We start from the raw sequence: 21,035 nt of genomic DNA on the forward strand, positions 1-21,035 counted from the left end.
TCTAGGATCTCTATTATTTCTTTTCTCTACTAAGTTTGGATTTGGGTTGTTCTTGTGTCCTTCAAGTACATAATTAGGTTGTTTATTGAAAATCTTTTTACTTTTTTGACATAATGTTTATTGCTATAAACTTCCCTCTTAGAATTGCTTTTACTGTATTCTATAGATTTGGGTATGTCATATTTTCATTTCATTTGTTTCAAGAAATTTCTTAATTTCCTTGATTTCTTCATTGATCCATTGGTTATCTTTGAGCATATTAATTTCCACATGTTTGTGTAGTTTTCAGCGTTCCTCTTGATAGGGATTTCTAGCTTTATTCCATTGAGGTCATAAAAGGTACTTGATATAATTTCTATTTTTTGAATTCGTTCAGATTTTTTTCTGTGGCCTAAGAAATAGTCTGTTCTGATGCATTCTAAAGCAATTGGGTGAAATCTTTTATAAATGTCAGTTAGGCCTATTTGGTCTGTTGTGTAGTTTAACTCCACTGGTTGATTTTCTATTGATTACTGAGAATGAAGTGGAAATTCCTTATTATTGTATTGCAGTCTCTCTAACTTCAGATTATTATTTATTGCTTTAAATACTTGGGATCGTTATTGGTTGCATAGGTATTTACAACTGTTACAGTCTTTTTCCTAAATTGACCCCTTTAACATTATATCGTGACTTTTTTTGTTTTGTTTTATAATCTTTGATTTGTAGTCTATCTTATTTGATCCTGCTAAAGCTACTTCTGGTCTTCTTCACTTTTCAGTTGCATGGAATGTCTTCTACTACCCTTTCACTCTCAGTCTATGTTTGAGTTTCTTGTTAAACAGCTTATATTTTTGTTTTATTTCTTTATCTATTCAGCCACTGTATGCATTTTAATTAGAGAATTAAATCCATTTACATTCAGTGTTATTACTGATCAGTAAGGATTTACTACTGTTGTTTTCTTGCTTATTTTATGGTTGTTTTGTGACTTTTTTATTCCTCTCTCCCTTTGTGGCTAAGTGATTTTTCTCTGGTAGTATGTTTTAAATTGTTTCTTTTTATTTTCACGGAATGTATTATAGGTTCTTCCATTGTGGTTACCATAAGGCTTGCAGAAAACATAGATATAACAAGTTATTTTAAAGAGATTACAACTTATATCACAAGGAAAAGACTAGAAGTAAAGAAAAAGTAAAAAAAAAACTATGTACTGTATATATTATTCCCCATGTTTTGATTTTATATTTCTCAATTTACATATTTTATATTCCTGTCTCTTAATAGGTTGCTGTAGTCATTATCTGTGATAGATTTATCTTTTGGGCTTCATACTAGATTTTTGAATTGATTGCACACCATGATTATAGCATTAGAGTATTCGGGGTTTGTTTCTGTACTTAATTTTACAAGTAGGTTTGTACCTTTGAACATTTCTTTTTACATGTTAATTTTTATTGCTTTAGATGGGATAACAACATTTAGCATTTCTTAGGATGGGTCTGATGGTAGTGAATCCGTGAATACTTTCAGTTGTTTTTTGTTTGTTTGTTTTTTTGTCTGTGAAAGACTTCTCTCTTTTGCATATTTGAAGGATATCTTTGTTGGATATACCATTCTCGAATGACAGTTTTTCTTATAGTACTTTTCTTTTCTTTTTGTACTTCACAAATATCTTATCACTTCTTCCTGGCCTATATAGTTGCTATTGAGAAGTCTGTTGACAGATGAATTGAAGCTCCTTTACATATTATTTATTTTTTTATTTTCCTCCTTTATGATCTTTTGTTCTTGTCCTTTGTGGGTTTGATTATCACATACTTTCAAGTAGTCTTATTTAGGTTCAATCTGTTTGGTATTCTCTGAACTTCCTATAACTAAATATTTATCTTTCTCAAGTTTTGGAAAGTCTTCTGCTTTATCTTTGAATAAGCTTTCTAACCATTGCTCTTGCTCAATTCCTTGTTGAATACCAATAATTTTTAGATTTAGTCTTCTGAGTTAATTGTATCTTGTGGGTAATCCTCATATTTTTATTTATTTTTTTCTCTTTTGTGTATTTTCTAATGGCCTGTCCTTGTGTTCATTGATTCTTTCCTTTGCTGGATCTATTCTACTGTTAAGAGGCTCAGTTTTTTAGTTTACCAAACATATTCTTTAGTTCAAGATTGTTTTATTTTTTATTTTTTTAAATTATAGGTTACTACGGAGTTATGTACAATAGGTTATGTAAATTGCTTGTGTAAAGTTAAAGTCTGCATTGTAGTTGTGTCCTTCACCCAGGAAGTGTGCCATATAGCTGTGCAATGTATCCTTTGCATATACCCATGTAATGTACCCTTTGGGTGGGAACTTACCCAACCCCTCCCCACCATTTGAATATAATTTAGCTTTTCTCTCATTCGAACATGTATTTGTTATTCCTCTAGTTTTAAATTGGAACTGAGTACATGTGATGCTTATTTTTCTATTCTTCTGATATTTTGTTCAGGATAATATTCTCTAAAGCTGTCCAGGATGTTACAAAAGATTCAAAATCTTGATCTTTTTCATGACTGACTAGTATTCCATAGTATACATATACCACGATTTATTAATCCATTCATGTGTTGAAGGACATTTGGGTTGTTTCCACATCTTTGTGATTGTGAATTATGCTGTTATATAAATTCAAGTAGAGATGTCCTTATGGTAAAATGTCTTTTTTTTCTTTTGTGTAATGTCTGGTAATGAGATTTCAGAATCAAATGGTAGATCTACTTTTAGTTCTTTGAGGACTATCCACTTATTTCCATAGTGGCTGAATTCGATTGCGGTCCCACCAATAATGGATAAGTGTTCCCTTCTTTTCATACCCAGGCCAGCATCTTTTATTTTGAAAGCTTTTGACATGGGTGCTCAATACTGTGATGTGAGCTCCCCTAACATTGGGGTCACATGATATCTCAAAGTAGTTTTGATTTGCATTTTTCTAATGATTAGGGGTGATGAGCATTTTTTTTTTCCATGTGTTTGTTGGCCATTCATCTGTCCTCATGAGAAAAGTTTCTGTTCATGTCTCTTGAATAGTTTTTAGTGGGGCTGTTTGCTCTTTTCTTGTTGATCATCCTAAATTCCTTATAATATGTTTGAATTTTTAAAATTATTTCAATCTTTTTGTAAAGTTTCTCTGATAACTTTTTGAATTGCCCTTCTGTGTTGTCTTGAAGGTCACTGTATTTCATTATAACTGCTACTTTAAATTATTTGTCAGAGAGTTTACCTTTACAGCACAAGATTGCCTTAAGTGTAGGTTTGTCTCAGTACTAGAAAACAATCAGAGTGCCTACATTGCTTAATAGAGGAAGTTCCAAAGGTGACATCCCAATCACATGTGAACTTCTCTATGGGTTTTTGCCTACAGAACCTGAAGATTGAACCTCCTATGGTGTGGTACTACTGAATAGCCAACATACTTTGGTGTTTCCTTTATAGAGCAGAGTTTCTAGACCTGAAGATGGTAGTCCTACCTTCCTCCTTTGTCTCTGGCTGTCTTCAGGGATATTTCTCCTTTCAGGCACTATTAATGCTTCCTATGGATTGGAGCAGGTACTGGTCTCCTGTTAGGGAAGCCATTGGCCACAATGGTAGAGAAGCTTGTTCATTTTATTTCACTTTTTTCAGTGTAGAAACTGTGTGTTAGGGGAAAATTTTCTGTATGCTTGATGTTGAGCAGATTTGGAAGAGGGGCATTGGGGATATAGAAGTCTGATTCTCTTACCATCTGCTCAGAGATTTTTCACTTCTCTGTGGCACCAGGAACTGATTTACTCTCATATTTGAGTTCTGGGATATTGCCGATTATAATCTCTGTGCTGTATATTTATTTTGTTGTCTTGGGAAGAGAGTAAAGCCAGCTTGTTTCCATGCCACCATTTTGTAAGCAGAAGTTTCTCTAATATTCTAATTTCTGTCTTCATGTCTTCTTTTATATATTTCCAGAAGTAATTGTATTTAATTTTAACATTTTTCACAATGCCCATTTATGTTGTTCTGAGGAGAGCAAAGGAGATTTAAAAAGCTTGGATTAAAAAACAAATATATAGAGGATAAGATACTAAGAGCTGAACCATTTGAGAACTGATAGCTGAAAACAAAATGAAAAAGAACAGGGAGGAAAATATTTGAGGTATAATTTACATACAATAACATTCATGGATTTTAAGTACTCAGTTCAATGATTTTTGACAGTTATAAATATATCTGTGTAACCATCAATCAGAGCAAGATATAGAACATCTGAAATTTTCTTAAAATTTTTCTTGCTTATTTCCAATTTCCCACCCCTACTAGTGGCAACTAATTTTTGATTTTTATCGCCATAGCTTATTCTTAACTATTCTTGGACTTCATATAAATAGAATTACATCATATGCAGAATAAGTGCCTGTGAGTGTTTCTTTTACACAGCATAATTTTTTTTTGAGATTTGCATATTTGGAATGAATCAGCAATTTGTTCTGTTTTTATTGACGAGTAATAATAGTCCATTGAATGTTTTTAATTGAACAATTATATTTTCATTATAAATGTAGGCATGCTCATTACAGAAATGCAGCAGGGTAGAGTGAAAAACATGCTGAAGTATCCATACTTCAAACACTCAGATGCAGGCAATCATTATTTATTATTTTTAGGTATATTTCATTTCAGTATTTATTAAGTTCAGTTTCTTGCTATTTGGAAATTAACAAAAACCACCAAATGAGAATTGAGGCTATTTATTTAGAGCTTGCTATGAGAAGGGAGTCAAGCACAATCATTTGCATTTGTCAGAGACTCCAAAGGCAGGCAAGGAAATGGGAAATCTTCATAGTGAAAAAAGGGTAGCCTTCATGTATGTTCTTAGAGTAAGTTGTTCCGTGGGAAGCTGGAGGCAGGCTATTAACAAATGGGGCATCCTATCTGATTGGTTTGGGAAACATATTTGACGTTAGTCCGTATTGAGTTGGAAGTGTTGTGGGGGAGGGAGCTGTAAAAATTAGGGAACCTAGCAGTCATTGACCAATTCCTGATTATTCTGGTCTGATGGCTGCAGAGGTTGTATTTTGAATTCTCAGACTGGTTTCTTCAGGGATTATAATTTGGTTTCCAGGGCTGCTTGCTGCAGAGGTGGTGGGTCAGAGTTCTGTTATCACATATGGTTCTGCATTTGTATATTGTATTGTCTAGTCTGTCAGTTATATTTTGGTGTGTGTTATGGAGCTTATATTGTATTTTACATCAATTTTTTTCAATTAACATTAATATACGAACATTTTTCATGTTTCTATGAATTTTTCTTTATGCAAATTTAATAGATTCTATAACAATCCATCTAATGGATGTACCTTTTCTTTATTATAGGAAATTCAGATTGTTTTAGTTTTTCTATTTTTTATAGTAATGCTATTATGTACCTCTGTGAGCATTAAGTCTTCAACATATTCAGCATTATTTCCCTGGACTAGATTTCTAGGTGTCAAATAGTTATAAAGTCTTTACATAACTTTTTGAATTACTTTAAAAAAGGTTTCACCAATTTAAACTCTCATTGTAGTAATATATAACTCTCAGTTTAGTGGTATGCTCAACAACTTTAGATATTTGGAAATATTTTTACTAATTATTGACTGTATTTTTTAAGTAAAATACTAAATACTAGTTACTAATTAGTAAGTGAAAAATAGAATTTAACAATTTTTTAATTTACATTTTTTGATTACTGATGATTTTATTTTCTCAGATATTTATTAGCCAGTTGAGGATTTTTTATGAATTGTCCTTTCATATCCTTTATCCAATTATCTATTGATTCTTAATAATTTTCTGTCAGTTTGTATAAAATCTTTACATATTAAATTGATTAATCTTTTGCATATTACATTTTTGTAAAATATTCCTGTTATTTGCATGTAGTTCTTGATGTTTATAATTTATATAAATTTATGTTTTATTTCTGTAGTCAAATCTATCAATCTCTTTCCTAATCAAGGAAATGCCTCTACAGTTCAGAGTTTTGATTGACTATTAATTCCTATTTTTTTTTATATTTTGGTGTTTTTATCTTTAATATTTTAACATTTGTTTTGCTGAATGTGTGACTCCATGATTTTTTCTCCTCTGTCATATTTTAATATTTAGTATATATATTTCCATCTATTTCCTGATTTTTATAATTTATATAAATTAATATTTTTTTCTCTAGTCAAATCTTTCAGTCTCTTTCTTGAGATTGATGTGTATCTGGGATAACTATGTTTTTTTCATCTTACTGCCTATTCTTGTGCTAATACTGTGCTGATTTCACATTTAGGCCAAAGGTTTACCAAAGTATTGATAACAGATAGATAAGTTTTGGATTATTTAAGAGGAAATTCAGTGTCTGTGCCCATTAGCCAAAGACTGCACACTTGTAGTTAAACAAAGTTGCATTTGTTTGAACAAAAAAGACAATATACCATAGGGAGGGATTATTATGGGACTTGGGCTTGTGATTCTAGGCTAAGTTTGAAGGAGCATGAATTGGGTATTGTAAGAAAGTAAGGACAATTCTATCATTTGATGTCTTAAGATTTTTTATCTAGAAGACTGGATGAATGGCATGGGGCTAAATAACAGGTAAAGAAGAAGCAGTTGCTTATGTCAGCCGTATGAGGGGAATCTTGAATTATTAGTGTGGTTTATATGATATTGTTATAGTTATCAGTACACAGAGGTGATTCTGTAGAAGTTTTTTTGTTTGTTTATTTGCTTCATCACAGTCATAGATTACCTTTATTTGATTTTGATTTTTTGTGAAATTTTTCATATTCAACAGGAGAACACCAAGGCCTACTTGTTAGTGCCAGGTAAACTGCTGCTGGTAGCTGTTAGGTATTGTTCATTCTCTTGTTCCTTCTCTTTTCTTCCTCCTTTTCTCCTCCTTCCCTCCTCCTTATTACTTCTACTGCTACTACTACAACTTCTTCCTTCTTCTACTACTACTTATTCCTTCTTTCTTCTTCTTCAGCAATTTAGTACTTTTAAATCAGCTTTTGTAGCTAAAGTTGCTACAATATGGTACAACTAGATGAGAGAAATTTCTTTCTTATCAATAACTAGATAAGAGAAATTTTTCTTATTGATAAACTGGTAACAATCCATATTGGTTGATTTGTATTTGTTACATAATTGTTAGACCATAATTATTGTTAAGTATATTAACATACAGTCACATGTTGCTTAGTGACAGGGATATGTTCTGAGAATTGTGTTGTTAGGCAGTGTGGTCATTGTGTTAACGTCACAGCGTGTACCTAACACAAACCTAGATAGTATAACCTACTACGTACCTAGCTATATGTATAGCCTACTGCTCCTACACTACAAACTTATATAGAAGGTTATTCTATGGAATACTATAGGCAATTGTTATAAAATGGTAAGTATTTGTTTATCTAAACATAGAAAAGATACAGTAAAAATACGGTATTTTAATTTTATGGGATAAAATTGTAAACATCATTGTAAATGTTTTCTGCCATTGACTGAAATGTCATCGTACAACACATGACTGTATAAACTTGAAATAGTGTTTTGAAAACAACTTTCCTAAATAAGTATAATAATTTCTTATTCTCTTTTTATTTACATTATTTATCCATTTATTCTCATTTTATTTTCCTCTCTTTGAGAAATTAATGCAGATTTTATTTCCTCCATGTAGAAGTCTCTAGTAGGCAGCCGTTTTAATGCTAACAGATAAATACATTTGAAATAACTCTTGTTTGTCATGAGAGTAATTAAACCTAGCAAATCACTTTAGTATTTTTGTATAGTCAGGTAAATACACAAAATTCCAGTTACCATAGAAATAAAATGAATTAAAAATAAAACTATAGAAACTACTATAGAAATTAAACTTCAAAAATCCTATGGAAAGCTCTATTATGTTTGCACACGTGTTAGTGTGAGTAAGAGAGGCTCACTATAATATTCTGATTTTTTTCCTGAACTATGTGATGTCTGCTAAAGCAGTTATTATAACTGAATTTCAGAAGAGAAATTATCTGGCCAAGAACACTGCAAACATTTTATAACACTAGAAGACAGTAAACTCCTTGCTATCCAGAACTAAAGCAACCAGCCCTCTCAAGCAACTGGCACTCAACCAGGTCCAGAAAAAAAGTCAGAGTTTAAAGTTGGTGTTCCATGCAGTCAGTAAGCCAATGCTTTGTGCATCACTCCTGTAGTTCCCATGTGTTCTCTGCAACAGTTTTAAGTATTAATTTATGTTACTTTAAGTTAAAATTTGGTAATGAAGTTGAAAAGAGTATTGACTGCCACTTAACTAAAATTATATACTGCATTTGCAAATCTATTTTATAATACTGTAAAACTGTTATAGTAGGTGAAGCTTGTCTTTGTCTTAATTTGTTTTTAATTAGTGAATTTCAATATTAATATCAAGTCAAGTCAATACAGAGTTAGGGGCATCCAACCTACAGCGTGTGGGCTGCATGCAGATTATTTGAGGACTATTTTTGCCTATCTGTGGTGTTGGACATCACAAAAAACATACGTGGAAACATACATTTCTCTTGCTCATCAGCTGTTGTTAGTGTTTGTGTTATTTTACATTGGTGGGCATCTCTTTTGTAGTTCTGAATACTTCTTGTAGGCCAGGTGTGAGCTGAACAAATTTCCTCAGTGTTTGCTTGTCCGAAAAAGTCTTTATTTCTCTCTAATATAAGAAACTTAATTATGGAGTACAAAGTTCTAGGCTGGCCATTATTATTCTATCTGAGAAAATTGAGAATGGGGCCCCACTTTATTCTGGCTTATAAGGCCTCAGCTGAGAAATATGCAGTTAGCCTGATGGGTTTTCCTTTGTAAGTTACCTGATGTTTTTGCCTTATAGCTCATTGGAGTTCCTCTGTTGCGTTAACTTTGGCCAGTCTGATGACTACATGTCATGATGATTGCCTCTTTGTAATGAATTTCCCAGGTGTCCATTGTACATGGATATATAAATTTCCCACAAGACCAGGGAAGTTTTTCTCAATAGTTCTCTCAAATTGGTTTCCAAACTCCTGTGTTTTTTTCTTTTTTTTTTTTTTTTTTTGTAGAGACAGAGTCTCACTTTATGGCCCTCAGTAGAGTGCTGTGGCCTCACACAGCTCACAGCAACCTCCAACTCCTGGGCTTAGGCAATTCTCTTGCCTCAGCCTCCCGAGTAGCTGGGACTACAGGCATCCGCCATCCTGTGTTTTTTTCTTTCAGGGATGCCTATGATTGTTACCTAAGTCCCCTTTGCATAATCTCTTATTTTTTGTTGGCTTTATTTGTTTCTCTTTTTCTCTGTTTTTTGACTGACTTATTTAATTCAAAAGTGTGTCTTTGAGCTCTGAAATTCTTCTGTCTGATCTGGTCTATTCTTTCCACTGTGTTTTTTATTTTCTTGAATAAATTTTTCATTTCTAGAAGTTCTGTTTGATTCAGGCGCCTGTAGTCCCAGCTACTTAGGAGGCTGAGGCAAGAGAATCACCTAAACCCAGGAGTTGGAGGTTGCTGTGAGCTGTGATGCCATGGCATTCTACCGAGGGTGATAAAGTGAGACTCTGTCTCTTAAAAAAAAAAAAAGTTTAAAAAATTTAATTTTTGTAGTGGTTTTAAAATGCTTTTCTTGTATTATTTTTGTGGTTTCTTTGTTTTGGGTTTCCATTTTCTCTTGTATCTTGTTGAGCTTCCTTATAATCCATATTTGAAAGTCTTTACTGGCCATTTTAATATTTTTATTTTATTTATTCATTGGTAAGGAGTTATTGTTTTCTTTTGGGACTGATTTTTCATATTTCTGGAGTTCTTTCACTAATTCCTCCTCTTCTGGCTTCTTCATCGAGACCTGGGGGTCCTAAGCCTGGCTTGCAGAACTTTTCTCTGGGTCCTTGATGATTTATCCTTGACTATGCCAGGGAAAAGGTTGCTGGTCCTGAGTAGCTGATGGAGTGTTCTAGTAGTTTGATGAATCCCTCAAGTTATCCTTCACCTGTGATCTTTACCTCTTCGCAGTAGTGTGAATTGAATTATGTCCCCCAGATTAATCTCTAAGGTGGCAGGTGGTATTTGTGGTATGAATCATGCACTGCATGTTTGTTTGAATTGAAACACTGTATGTTGACCTGTCGACTTGTTCCCCTGTTGTTGGTTGATGTTTGTGTGGAAGAGCGGGCTGCTGAGAAGTTCTTTTGACCTTGTACCAGTGGTAAGCTCTGGCCTCCCAGGTAGAGAGCAAATGAGTGCCCCAAGCTTTTTAAGGAACCCTGTAGTTCATGATCTCTACTCTCACTAAGGTGAGGGAAGAAGCAAGATAAATTTTGTCTGGATTGTAAGGGTCTTGAAAAGCTTTACAAAGCTTTGGCAGGGCTCAGAAGTTCTTTTATGGCCATTAGGAGAAGATACTAGTATGAGATTCAGAGAAGACTAGAAACCAGGAAGGCTATTTTACTCTCTTCTGTTCTGTAGGGATTCTATTGAGAAGTCTTTTGCCAGATGAATTGGAGTTCCTTTATGTTATTTACTTATCTATCACTGCTATCAGGATTTTCTCTTTATCTTTGATCTTTGGGAGTTTGATTACTAAATGCCTTGGGGTAGTTTTATTTGGGTTCAATCTTTTTGGTATTAGAAGACTTTCTTGTACCTGGATATTTATATTTTTTCTCTAGTTTTATTTATTTGAATAAACTTTCTGCCTCTTGCTTTTGCTCAGTTCCCTCTTGAACATCAACAATTCTTAGATTTTTTTTTGGATGTGGTTTTTTTTTTTTTTTAATGTATTGTAGGTGATTTTTTTTTTTTTTTTTTTTTTTTTTTTTGTAGGTGATCTTTATTCCTTTTCATTCTTTTTTCTTCTCTCTGTATTTTCAAATAGCCTATCTTCAGTTCAGGCTCACTGATTCATTCCTCTGCTTGGTTCATTGTGCTTTGAGAGTCTCTAAGGAGTTTTTCATTTTATATTCTTCTCAGTTTCAAGATTTCCATTTGAAGTTTTATTATTTCAGTCTCCAAATTTCCTTTGATAAATTTCTGAATTGCTTTTCTGTGTTATCTTGGAGATCACCTAGTTTCCTTAAAACTGATATTTTGAATTCTTGGTGAAAGAGCTCATAAATTGCCATCTTGTTAGAGTTAGGGGCTCTTGTTTACTATATATGGTATTAAGGAACACTATGGGTACATAATATAATAATTTAAAAAGTAATTTGGATGAGTTTTGGCTGTTTGTTATCTTATTAAACCAATAATTGCTACCCTGAGCTGACCAGTGTGCCACCTATTTTTTAGCTACTATCATTGTCGAGTCAAAACAATCTTAAAAGCAAAATACCCTGTATTAAACCTCAATATTGATAATATAGCACAGTGGAAATCTTTGTCATTCTTTTCTACCCTATCTCATGCAGCTTTCAAGTTCATGGTAGGGGAAATACACCCTGTTGGGGGAAACACCCCTTGTAAAATAACCTTCTTATCCCTACTTATTGGGAAATATGATGCACAGTAGATGTTTTCTTTATGAAAATCAATACTGATAAGCCTAGTGAATGTCTTGTACGTAGCATAGCATCGAACATTTATTTTTGTTGAGGTTTTTGACATTTCTTTGAAGTAAGACTATTAGTGAGAAATAACCTATCTCATGTGTCTCTCAAGTCTACTGTAGTTTCTAGTATGAGTATTTGTATTAAAAATATAAATGGAATTGGAAGTGTCAACAGAAAAGAAACCATGTTCTTTAAAATAATTAAAAGAGGTTTATTTTGAACCAAATCTAAGGACTATGGTCCATGCCCAAGAAGCCTTGAGCAAGTGGACTTGCTGTGGTGAGGTTACAGATTGGTTTTATACATTTCAGGGACAGGAATAACAGGTAAAGTCATGAATCAATATGTGGAAGGCATACATTGGTTTGGCCCCAAAAGGTGAGACATTTCAAAGAGGGATGGGAGAGCTTGCAGACTATAGGTGAGTTTAAGGATTCTTTAGTTGACAATTGGCTGAAAGAGTTAGGCATTGTCTAAAAGACCCAGAGTCATTGAAAATGAATGCTTAAGATAAGGATCTGTTAATCAGATACAAACTACAGGATGCCCAGACTTAAATGGTTTGTTATGTATGTTGAGGACCTGAAGGTATGTCTTACATAGAGTTAGGCCTTTTAATGAGTCTCAAAGGACATTTTTAAGAAGGGAGAGGAACATGATAAGGCATGTCTTATCTCTCTTCTCATGGCTAGCAGCTCAGTTTTAGGGTATCACCTTTGCCAAGAGTGTGTATAGTCAGTCAGCTGTTGGGAAGGGGGAGCCTTAAGATTTTATTTTCATTGACAAAAGAGACCTTAAAATGATTTAGTTTACTCTTTTGCCTCTGGCTCAAGGAGTAGGGCACCGGCGCCATATACTAGGGTGGCACCTGTGGCTCAAGAAGTAGGGCACTGGCCGGAGGTAGCGGGTTCAAACCTGGCCCTGGCCAAAAACTGCATTTTTAATTTTTATATTCAAGATCTGAAAGGATTTGCCCCACTCTATCTTTTACCCAAAGGATAGTGGATAGGACTTGTAGCTCAAACCAGACAGTGAACTGATTTCATAAAAAGTACATTTTATGTAATCATAACTATTTGTAGACAAATCAAGATAATATTTAAATAAAATAAACTTACTGCATAATTGGAAAATTCTATCACCTGTTACACATAGGCAGGTTTGTTCCATACCTGATAGTTTCCAGTAGTTACATTTATATAATTATATAAAACTTGGTGCAATGCTTTTAGGAGTTCTATGCTCAAATACAGAAATGATAGCTTTGGCATATCAGTAGTATTTAGATATGATAAATATATGCTTTGTTTACTAAAAAATATCAAAAAAAATCCAAATATATTGAATTTATTTAGGAATTAGAAATAAGGATTACAACCTCAGAGGCACAGCTATGTCAATCCACATATGTCTGAAGAAAGGAGAGTAAAGGGAAGTTTTTATTGGCACAAATAGAAGTTTATGTAAGGTGTTTAGAAACAGTTTTTTGGTTTTGGAGACACAAAGCCATTGTTGATGTCAGTTTGTTGATGGAGGTGCCATTACTGGGCAAATGTTCTTTGAAAAGCTGCAGTCCTAAAAAATTTTTTTGCGGGGTTATTTTAGAAAGTCATTGAGATGGTCTTTATCTCAGATATGAAAACATACTTTTCCCTTCATTAGTTTCCAGCTCTAGTTTATTTGGGTATGACAAAAATGATTTCATCCTGATATTTGCAACTTTCACAGCATGAACCATGAATAGAGTCGTAAGAAGGAGTCTTATAGTATCCAAAGCCATTGTTTTTCATTTTTTTTTAGACTAATGATCAATACTGGGGAGCATTTTTTCAGAAATAAACTTAATAGTGACAAGAATTTCCTTCCCTTTAAGAATGAATGGTTGAGGTATGTTTTAGGATACAAGTTAGGCTAGAATAGGCCTTAATAATTGTGTAAGAAATATAGAAATTAATTTTTCTTTTATGAATCTGTCCAAGCATAAGCAACCCAGAACTGATTCAATCTTGCATGGTGTCAGGAACCTAACAATACTTTCTATCTTGCTGCTTTGCCATCCTTGATATGGCTTTCATTCCATATCCTAAGATGGCTATTCTAACTCCTGCTATTGTATGTATTGAAAACAATGTGGAGTATTTATTTGCCTTTATTCTTAAGGGTATATATTATTTCTGTTGTCATTCCTTTGTTCAGGATCTGTTCTAGCCTGCGATGGAGGCTAGTAAATATGGTCGTTACCTAGATTGTTATAGGCTGATCTAAAACTTCTATTACTACAGAAGAAGGGGAAAAACAGATATTGGAGAACAATAGAAGTCCCTGTCACAGGTGGTTTTGAGGCTTTTTGAAATACTATGGTAGTTATAATCCTGGATAGCAAGCCTAATATAAATGCTGCTTTGCTTCATTGTACCACTCTCAGTTTTACTCTGGTCCTTTTTTTAAATTTAATTTTTATTAAATCATAACTGTATACACTTATGGAGTATAGTATGATGATTTGATATCCAATGTGGAATGGTTAAACTAATTAACATAACTGTCACCTCACTTAACTTATTTTTTTGTAAAACATTTATAATATACTCTTAGTTGTTTTGAAATGTACCCTTGCATTGTGTACAATAGGCGATATCCCGCCAAATACCCTCCTTCCACTCGTCCTCCCCCGGCCCCTCCCCTCTCTCTCCTCTCCTCTTTCTTTCTGGACTGCCTTTGTGTTTTATCATTCATATGAATGTGTAAATGTTTATATATTGGTTTCATAATATTATTGAATACATTGGCTACTTCCCCCCCCCCCATTCTTGAGATACTTTACTAAGAAGAATATGTTCCAGCTCCATCCAGGCAAACATAAAAGATATAAAGTCTCCCTCTTTTTATGGCTGCATAGTATTCCCTGGTATACATATACCACAATTTGTTTATCCATTCATGGATTGATGGATTCTGGTCCTTTTGTGTTCCCATCTTTATAGTGAAGAAAACTAAAATTAAAAGTATTCTAACACTAAGATGTTCGAACTTCCTTGTTAGCTGGGTGCTGTTTAGATTCTGTTAATGGGAGGCACTTATGCCAGATTAAAAAGTAGAAAGAAAGAAAATCATTTTGTTTCTGGTAGTGCTTCTTGCAGTAAAGTAGTGAGTATTTCATTCTGGGATGGTAGCACCTTCCTTAACTCAGGGTTATATAACCAGTCCTTCTACATGTTTGTAAGCAATTCTCTCTATGACATATTTCTTCACTTCAGATATCTAGAGAGATTTGTATAACTATTGATGCAATCATCCACTTCACCTCATCCTTATAATATGTTGAGGGGAGAGTAAAGCAAAAGCAAAGCAAAGTTGCATTAAGAAAGGATAGATATTTAATAACTTTATCTTTTTGTTGGTGGTGATCAGCTTTGCTACCAACTGAACATAAAGGATAGTATTTCAGTAACTTTTTCTGACTTTAATTTTTTACTTTGACATAGTAGTCTTCAGACTATTCTACATTTTTCTTCTTGCTTCCTTTTTTCTTTTTACTGCTTAATATAATTTGATTTTATCAATTGATCCTTTTGATTCTTTTGAAATCACCTAGGTATGCCAACTGACTCCAATTTCTTATTGTACTTCTTGATAATACAATTTAATATCCTTTTTTTTTTTCAAATTAATAGGAAGGTAGAAATGAGTAGGTTATGTTGTTTGAGGTTGTTAAGTCCAATTTGTAGCTGAGCCTGTCACCCAGGAGGTGTGCCATATACCCTTATATTGTGCCCATTAGGTGAGACCTTACCAATCCCCCTCCCTCCTCTCCTGTCTCCTCACTTGAATTATGTTTTCCTCTTTTGTGAACATGTAGTTGGTCATCTAATGGTTTTATATTAGTAAAACCATATACTTACATGGTTTTATATTAGTAAAACTTTATATTATGTTTTCCTCTTTTGTGGGCATGTAGTTGGTTATTTAATGGTTTTATATTAGTAATGAGTACATTGGATACTTGTTCTTCCACTCTTGTGTGATACTTTACTAAGGAGAATGTTTTTCAACTCCACAATTTTATATTCTTGAGGGTAACAACATTTTCCTTCAAATTGAGGAAAATTCACCCATATAGACTCTACAGTAAAAATCTATAGATTTTTATTATGTATACTGTATTCAGAGTTGTGCAACAACCACTGCAATCAATTTTAGTACATTTTCACCACCCCCAAAAGGAACCTTATATCCAGTTATTGGTCAATTCCTATTTCCCTGAAATCTCATCACTAGGCAACCACTAATATAAACTGTTTCTATAGATTTTCCTGTTCTATACATTTCATATAAATGTGAGTAGCTTCTTCAATTAGCATAGCCTTTCCAAGGTTCATCTATGTTGTAGCATATATCAGTACTTCATTCCTTTTTTATTGATGGATGATATTCTATTATATGGATATAACAAATTTATTCATCAGTTGATAGACATTTGAGTTGTTTCTTTTTGATTATTATGAATAATGCTGCTAGGAAGATTATAAAAGTTTAGTGTTGATTTATGTTTTTGTTTCTCTTGGGTTTATACCTAGGAGCAGAATTACTGAGCCATATGGTAACTCTATATTTCACATTTTGGGGAACAGTGAAATAATTTTCTAAAGAGGTTGCATGGATTTATATTACAACCAGCAATGTATTAGAGCTCCAATTTATCCACATCTTCATCAACATGTGTTAACATGTCTGTCTTCTGATTACGGCCATCTTTTGTGGGTACACAGTTGTCCATTATGGATATGATTTTAAACAGTTTTGTAATGGCTAATGATGTTGAGTCTCTTATTCTGTGTTTATTGATAATTTGTGTATTTTATTTGGGTAAATTTCTTTTAAGATCTTTTGCCTATTTTTAAATTGGGCTACCTTTTTATTATTGAGTTTTAAGAGTTATTCATATACTGTGGGTATATTACTATTTGGATATATGATTTACAAATATTTTTTCCCATTCTATGGATTGTCCTTTCACTTTCTTGAATGGTGTCTTTGTGGCACAAAAGTTACTTTTAATAGAGTTCAATATGTCTGCTTTTTCTTTTGTTAGAAGTATTTTTGGCATTATATTTAAGAAACCATTGCCTGCCAGTCTGCAATGTAGATATATGTCAAACCATCCTGCTGTACACCAGGGGAGTCCAACCTTTTTTCTGCCTCACATTGGAAAAGGGAGAGTTGTCTTGGGGTATATATTAAATGTAAAAACACTAATGACAACTGCTGAGCTTAAAAAATGGTCCATGCATACTTTTTGTGATGTCCTACATGACAGATAAGCAAAACAGTCCTCAAATAATCTGCATGTAGCCCATGGGCTCCAGTTGGACACCCCTGCTGTATACCATAAATACATAGTATATCCAATTTTTTTGAATTAGACATACACAACTTTTAAAAGACCATAACCTAATCCAAAGTCACAAATATTTAACATATGTTTTCTACTAAGAGTTTCATAGTTTGGCTCTTACATTTACCTCTGTGATCCATTTTGAGTTAATTTTTGTGTATGATATAAGTAAGGGGTCCAACTTAGTTGTTTTGCATGTGGATATACATTTGTTGCAGTATCATTTATTGAAATACTATACTCACTGAAGTGTCTTGGCACTCTTGGCAAAAATCAGTTGACTGAAAATATGAGAATTTATTTCTGGAATTTCAATTCCTTTGATCTACACTGATGGTACCTTATTTCTCAACTACTGTAGATTTGTGTAAGTTTTAAAGTAAGAAAATATGAGTTTGAAAACTTTGTAATTTTTCAAAAATGTTTTGGCAGTCTGGCTCTCTCTTTTTTTGAGACAGAGTTTCACTTTGTCGCCCTCGGTAGAGTGCTGTGGTGTCATAGCTCACAGCAACCACCAACTTTTCGACTTAAGCAATTCTCTTGCCTCAGCCTCCCCAGTAGCTGGGACTACAGGCACCCACCACAATGCCCAACTATTTTTTGTTGCAGTTGCTGCTGTTGTTTTAGCTGGCCAGGGCCAGGTTCGAACCCACCACTCTCGGTATATTGGGCCAGGGCCCTACCACTGAGCCACAGGCACTGACTGATAGTCTGACTCTTGAATATCCATGTGAATTTTGGGGTCAGTTTGTCAATTTCTGCAAAAGCTGGGATTTTAATAGAGATTGCATTGATTCTGAAGATCAGTTTTGGGGTGTTGTCACCTTAACAATATTAAATCTTTTAATCCATGGATATGAGGTGCTTTTCCTTTTATTTAGGTCTTCCTTAGTTTTTTAAAACAATGTCCTATTAGTTTTCAGGGTACAAGTTTTGCATGTGTTCATTTTATTACTAAGTATATTATTTCTTTGGATGCTATTATACATAGAGTTGTTTTCTTGGTTTCATTTTTGGACAGTTTATTGCTAACATATAGAAATGCAATTTGACTTTTTATTTTAAAAATCACATTTTATTTGAGTTCTTCATAAAAGCAATCAATATAATCTAGTGGCAAAGCACTGAATTTCAATGCCTGATTTTGCCGCATGACAGGCTGAGAGATTGTATTCATAAAAACACATTGAATCAGTGACATCCATTTAAGATTTTTATAAATCTGAAAAAGATGTCAATTTTCTTTTCTTGATATTGATGAAATGCTTGATAATGAAAATATATAACGTATATTACATGTCCTTATTAATAAACAATACCCTCAGTCAGTGAATGATTATGTGCATATTTTTCTTCAAATCTTTCCACATATTTTTTCAGCAATTGTCAGGCATAGTTTTAATAAGAAATTGATCTAACACACGTACTTAAAACTGATTCACTTGAAGAGCTGTTAAACAAATGTGACATGAAATATAAATTTCAGAGGGGAAGTATTTATTTTAAATAAGCAGCAGTGGAAATCTATAGTGTAATTTGTTATCAGGAGCTCCAGTTATCTTGAGAGAGCTCACAGTTGGATTTTGTACATTAATTTTGTAATCTCAGCTTGCAGAACTCTTATAATCTTTATTGTATTTCTTAGGATCATATTTATAAAAGGTTGTGTCTTCTGCAGATAGCTTCAGTTCTTCTTTTCCAATCTGGATATATCTTATTTATTTTTCTTGCCTATCTGCTCTGGTTAGAATCCTCAGTATAGTGTTGAAGACAAGGGATGAGAGTGGACATACCTATATGGTTTCTAACTTGAGAAGGAAAGCATTCATTCTTTCACTGGTTGGTATGATGTTAGCTGTGTGTTTTCCATACTTGCTATTAGATTTATAAGCACAGAATGACAGAAAAGTTGCAAGAATTATATATATATTTTTTTTTACAGTTTAATGTATTTTAATAGCAAACTTACAGGAACAGCACAGAAGACAGACAACATTAAAAACATGTACTTGCATGTAGGACAACTCAGAAAAGTATAGTGAATGGATGGAATCTACTGTATGATAAAAATGCTACAAACACCATTTAGTTGCCGTCAATAAGAAATTTACTTGTTTTAAAAAAATCCAAATGCTGGCATTGTCCAGAAAAATTTAACAGATTTATAATTGTTATAAAGTTGAACTGCTGAAACTTGTTCACTGAAACATTTTGACTTGCATTAATGCTGCACATCTCCGCATTTTATATTAAAAATTCACACACAAATGAAAATGGAAAAACTGCCAATACCTGATTTCTGTCCCCTATTTTTCCAGTCGCAATCATATACTTAAGTATCTTTTGACCCCATGGGGAAAAAAAAATCTAACGTTCAGAACTACCAATAACAGGAAGAAGAGAATTTTTTTTTTTTTTTTATAATGAAATGTTTTCCCATCATAGTGGACTCTTTTAAGCACGTTCTCCACGTATGCGGCGTGCTAGCTGGATGTCTTTTGGCATAATTGTTACACGTTTGGCATGGATAGCACACAGGTTGGTGTCTTCAAAAAGGCCAACCAGATAGGCCTCACTTGCCTCCTGCAAAGCACCAATAGCTGCGCTCTGGAAGCGCAGATCTGTCTTAAAGTCCTGAGCAATTTCTCGCACCAGACGCTGGAAAGGAAGTTTGCGAATCAGAAGTTCAGTGGACTTCTGATAACGTCTTATTTCACGTAGTGCCACAGTACCAGGCCTGTAGCGATGAGGTTTCTTCACCCCTCCAGTAGAGGGCGCACTCTTGCGAGCGGCTTTTGTAGCCAGTTGCTTCCTGGGTGCTTTACTACCGGTGGATTTGCGGGCAGTCTGCTTTGTACGAGCCATGGTATAAAGACCTCCTTACTTACCCCCCTTCTCCTTCGGCTGGAGCTCTGCGAGCTAGAGGCGGCACTGGCGTTAGACAGCGACGGCGGCGCGGCGGCGGCGGCTGCGAACACCAAGAATTATATTTTGAACTTTCATATGTTTATTCTTACCACCTACATTTGACAATTATCATTTTGATATATTCATTTTATATATCATCCATCTTCCCACACATCAATATTATTTTTTGGATGTGTTTTCAAGTTTCAGATGTCAGTATACTTTAACCCTTAACACTTCAGTATATGTAACATTAGAATTTAGTATTTATTTCTAATGCTTTTTTCTTAATTCTTCTTGAAGTAAAATTGAAATACAGAGAAATCACAAATTTTATCACTGATGAGTTTTAACAAATATATACCTTATCTAATCCAATATAAAAAATCACCTTTACTCGGGCGGCGCCTGTGGCTCAGTGAGCAGGGTGCCGGCCCCATATACCGAGGGTGGCGGGTTCAAACCCGGCCCGGCCAAACTGCAACAAAAAAATAGCCAGGCGTTGTGGAAGGCGCCTGTAGTCCCAGCTACTCGGGAGGCTGAGGCAGGAGAATCGCCTAAGCCCAGGAGTTGGAGGTTACTGTGAGCTGTGTAACGCCACGGCACCCTACCAAGGGCGATAAAGTGAAACTCTGTCTCTACAAAAAAAAAAAAGAAAAAAATCACCTTTACTCAATAAAGTTCCTCCATATTCCCCAATCAGTCCTGAAGGCAACCACTGTTCTGATTTTTTTTCCCACCGTAGCTTAGTTTTACTTATTCTGAGCTAAACATAAATGTGATCATATTGTGTGAACTCTTTGGTGTATGGCGTCTTAGCATAATGTTTCTTAGAAACATCTATGTTGCATCTATTAGTTTGTATCTTTTAATTGTTGAATATTTCATTGTATGATTATACCTCATTTTCCTATTTGATTCCCTATTGATGGACAGCTAGGCTATTTTCAGTTCTTTACTGTTATGCATAAAGGTCCTGGGGCATGCTTATACAAATAATTTTGTGGAAATATGCTTTTAATTTTCCTGGGTACATGCATAGGGATGGAATTGACAAGTCATAAAACAAACGTTTAATTTTATAAGAAACTGTAAGATATTTTTCCAAAGTGTTTGCATCATTTTATACTCTTATCAACAATGTATGA

General features: G+C 33.9%; 2 protein-coding genes across 2 annotated transcripts in view; one reads left to right on the plus strand and one right to left on the minus strand.

Annotated features, from left to right (window-relative positions):
• STXBP5L (syntaxin binding protein 5L) overlaps positions 1 to 21,035 on the plus strand; it is a 412,846-nt gene that overhangs the window by 14,990 nt on the left and 376,821 nt on the right. The window lies entirely within an intron of this gene.
• LOC128567894 (histone H3.3A-like) lies at positions 19,014 to 19,895 on the minus strand. Its single transcript, XM_053565491.1, has one exon. The coding sequence runs from the start codon at positions 19,843 to 19,845 to the stop codon at positions 19,435 to 19,437; it is 411 nt and encodes a 136-aa protein (XP_053421466.1). The 5' UTR covers positions 19,846 to 19,895; the 3' UTR covers positions 19,014 to 19,434.

This window comes from Nycticebus coucang, chromosome 16 (genome assembly GCF_027406575.1).
Source record: "Nycticebus coucang isolate mNycCou1 chromosome 16, mNycCou1.pri, whole genome shotgun sequence".
NCBI classification, from domain to species: domain Eukaryota; kingdom Metazoa; phylum Chordata; class Mammalia; order Primates; family Lorisidae; genus Nycticebus; species Nycticebus coucang.

Bases quoted from the DNA above. Each gene is read 5' to 3' on its own strand.
- LOC128567894 (XM_053565491.1), bottom strand. From the start codon at position 19,845: ATGGCTCGTACAAAGCAGACTGCCCGCAAATCCACCGGTAGTAAAGCA.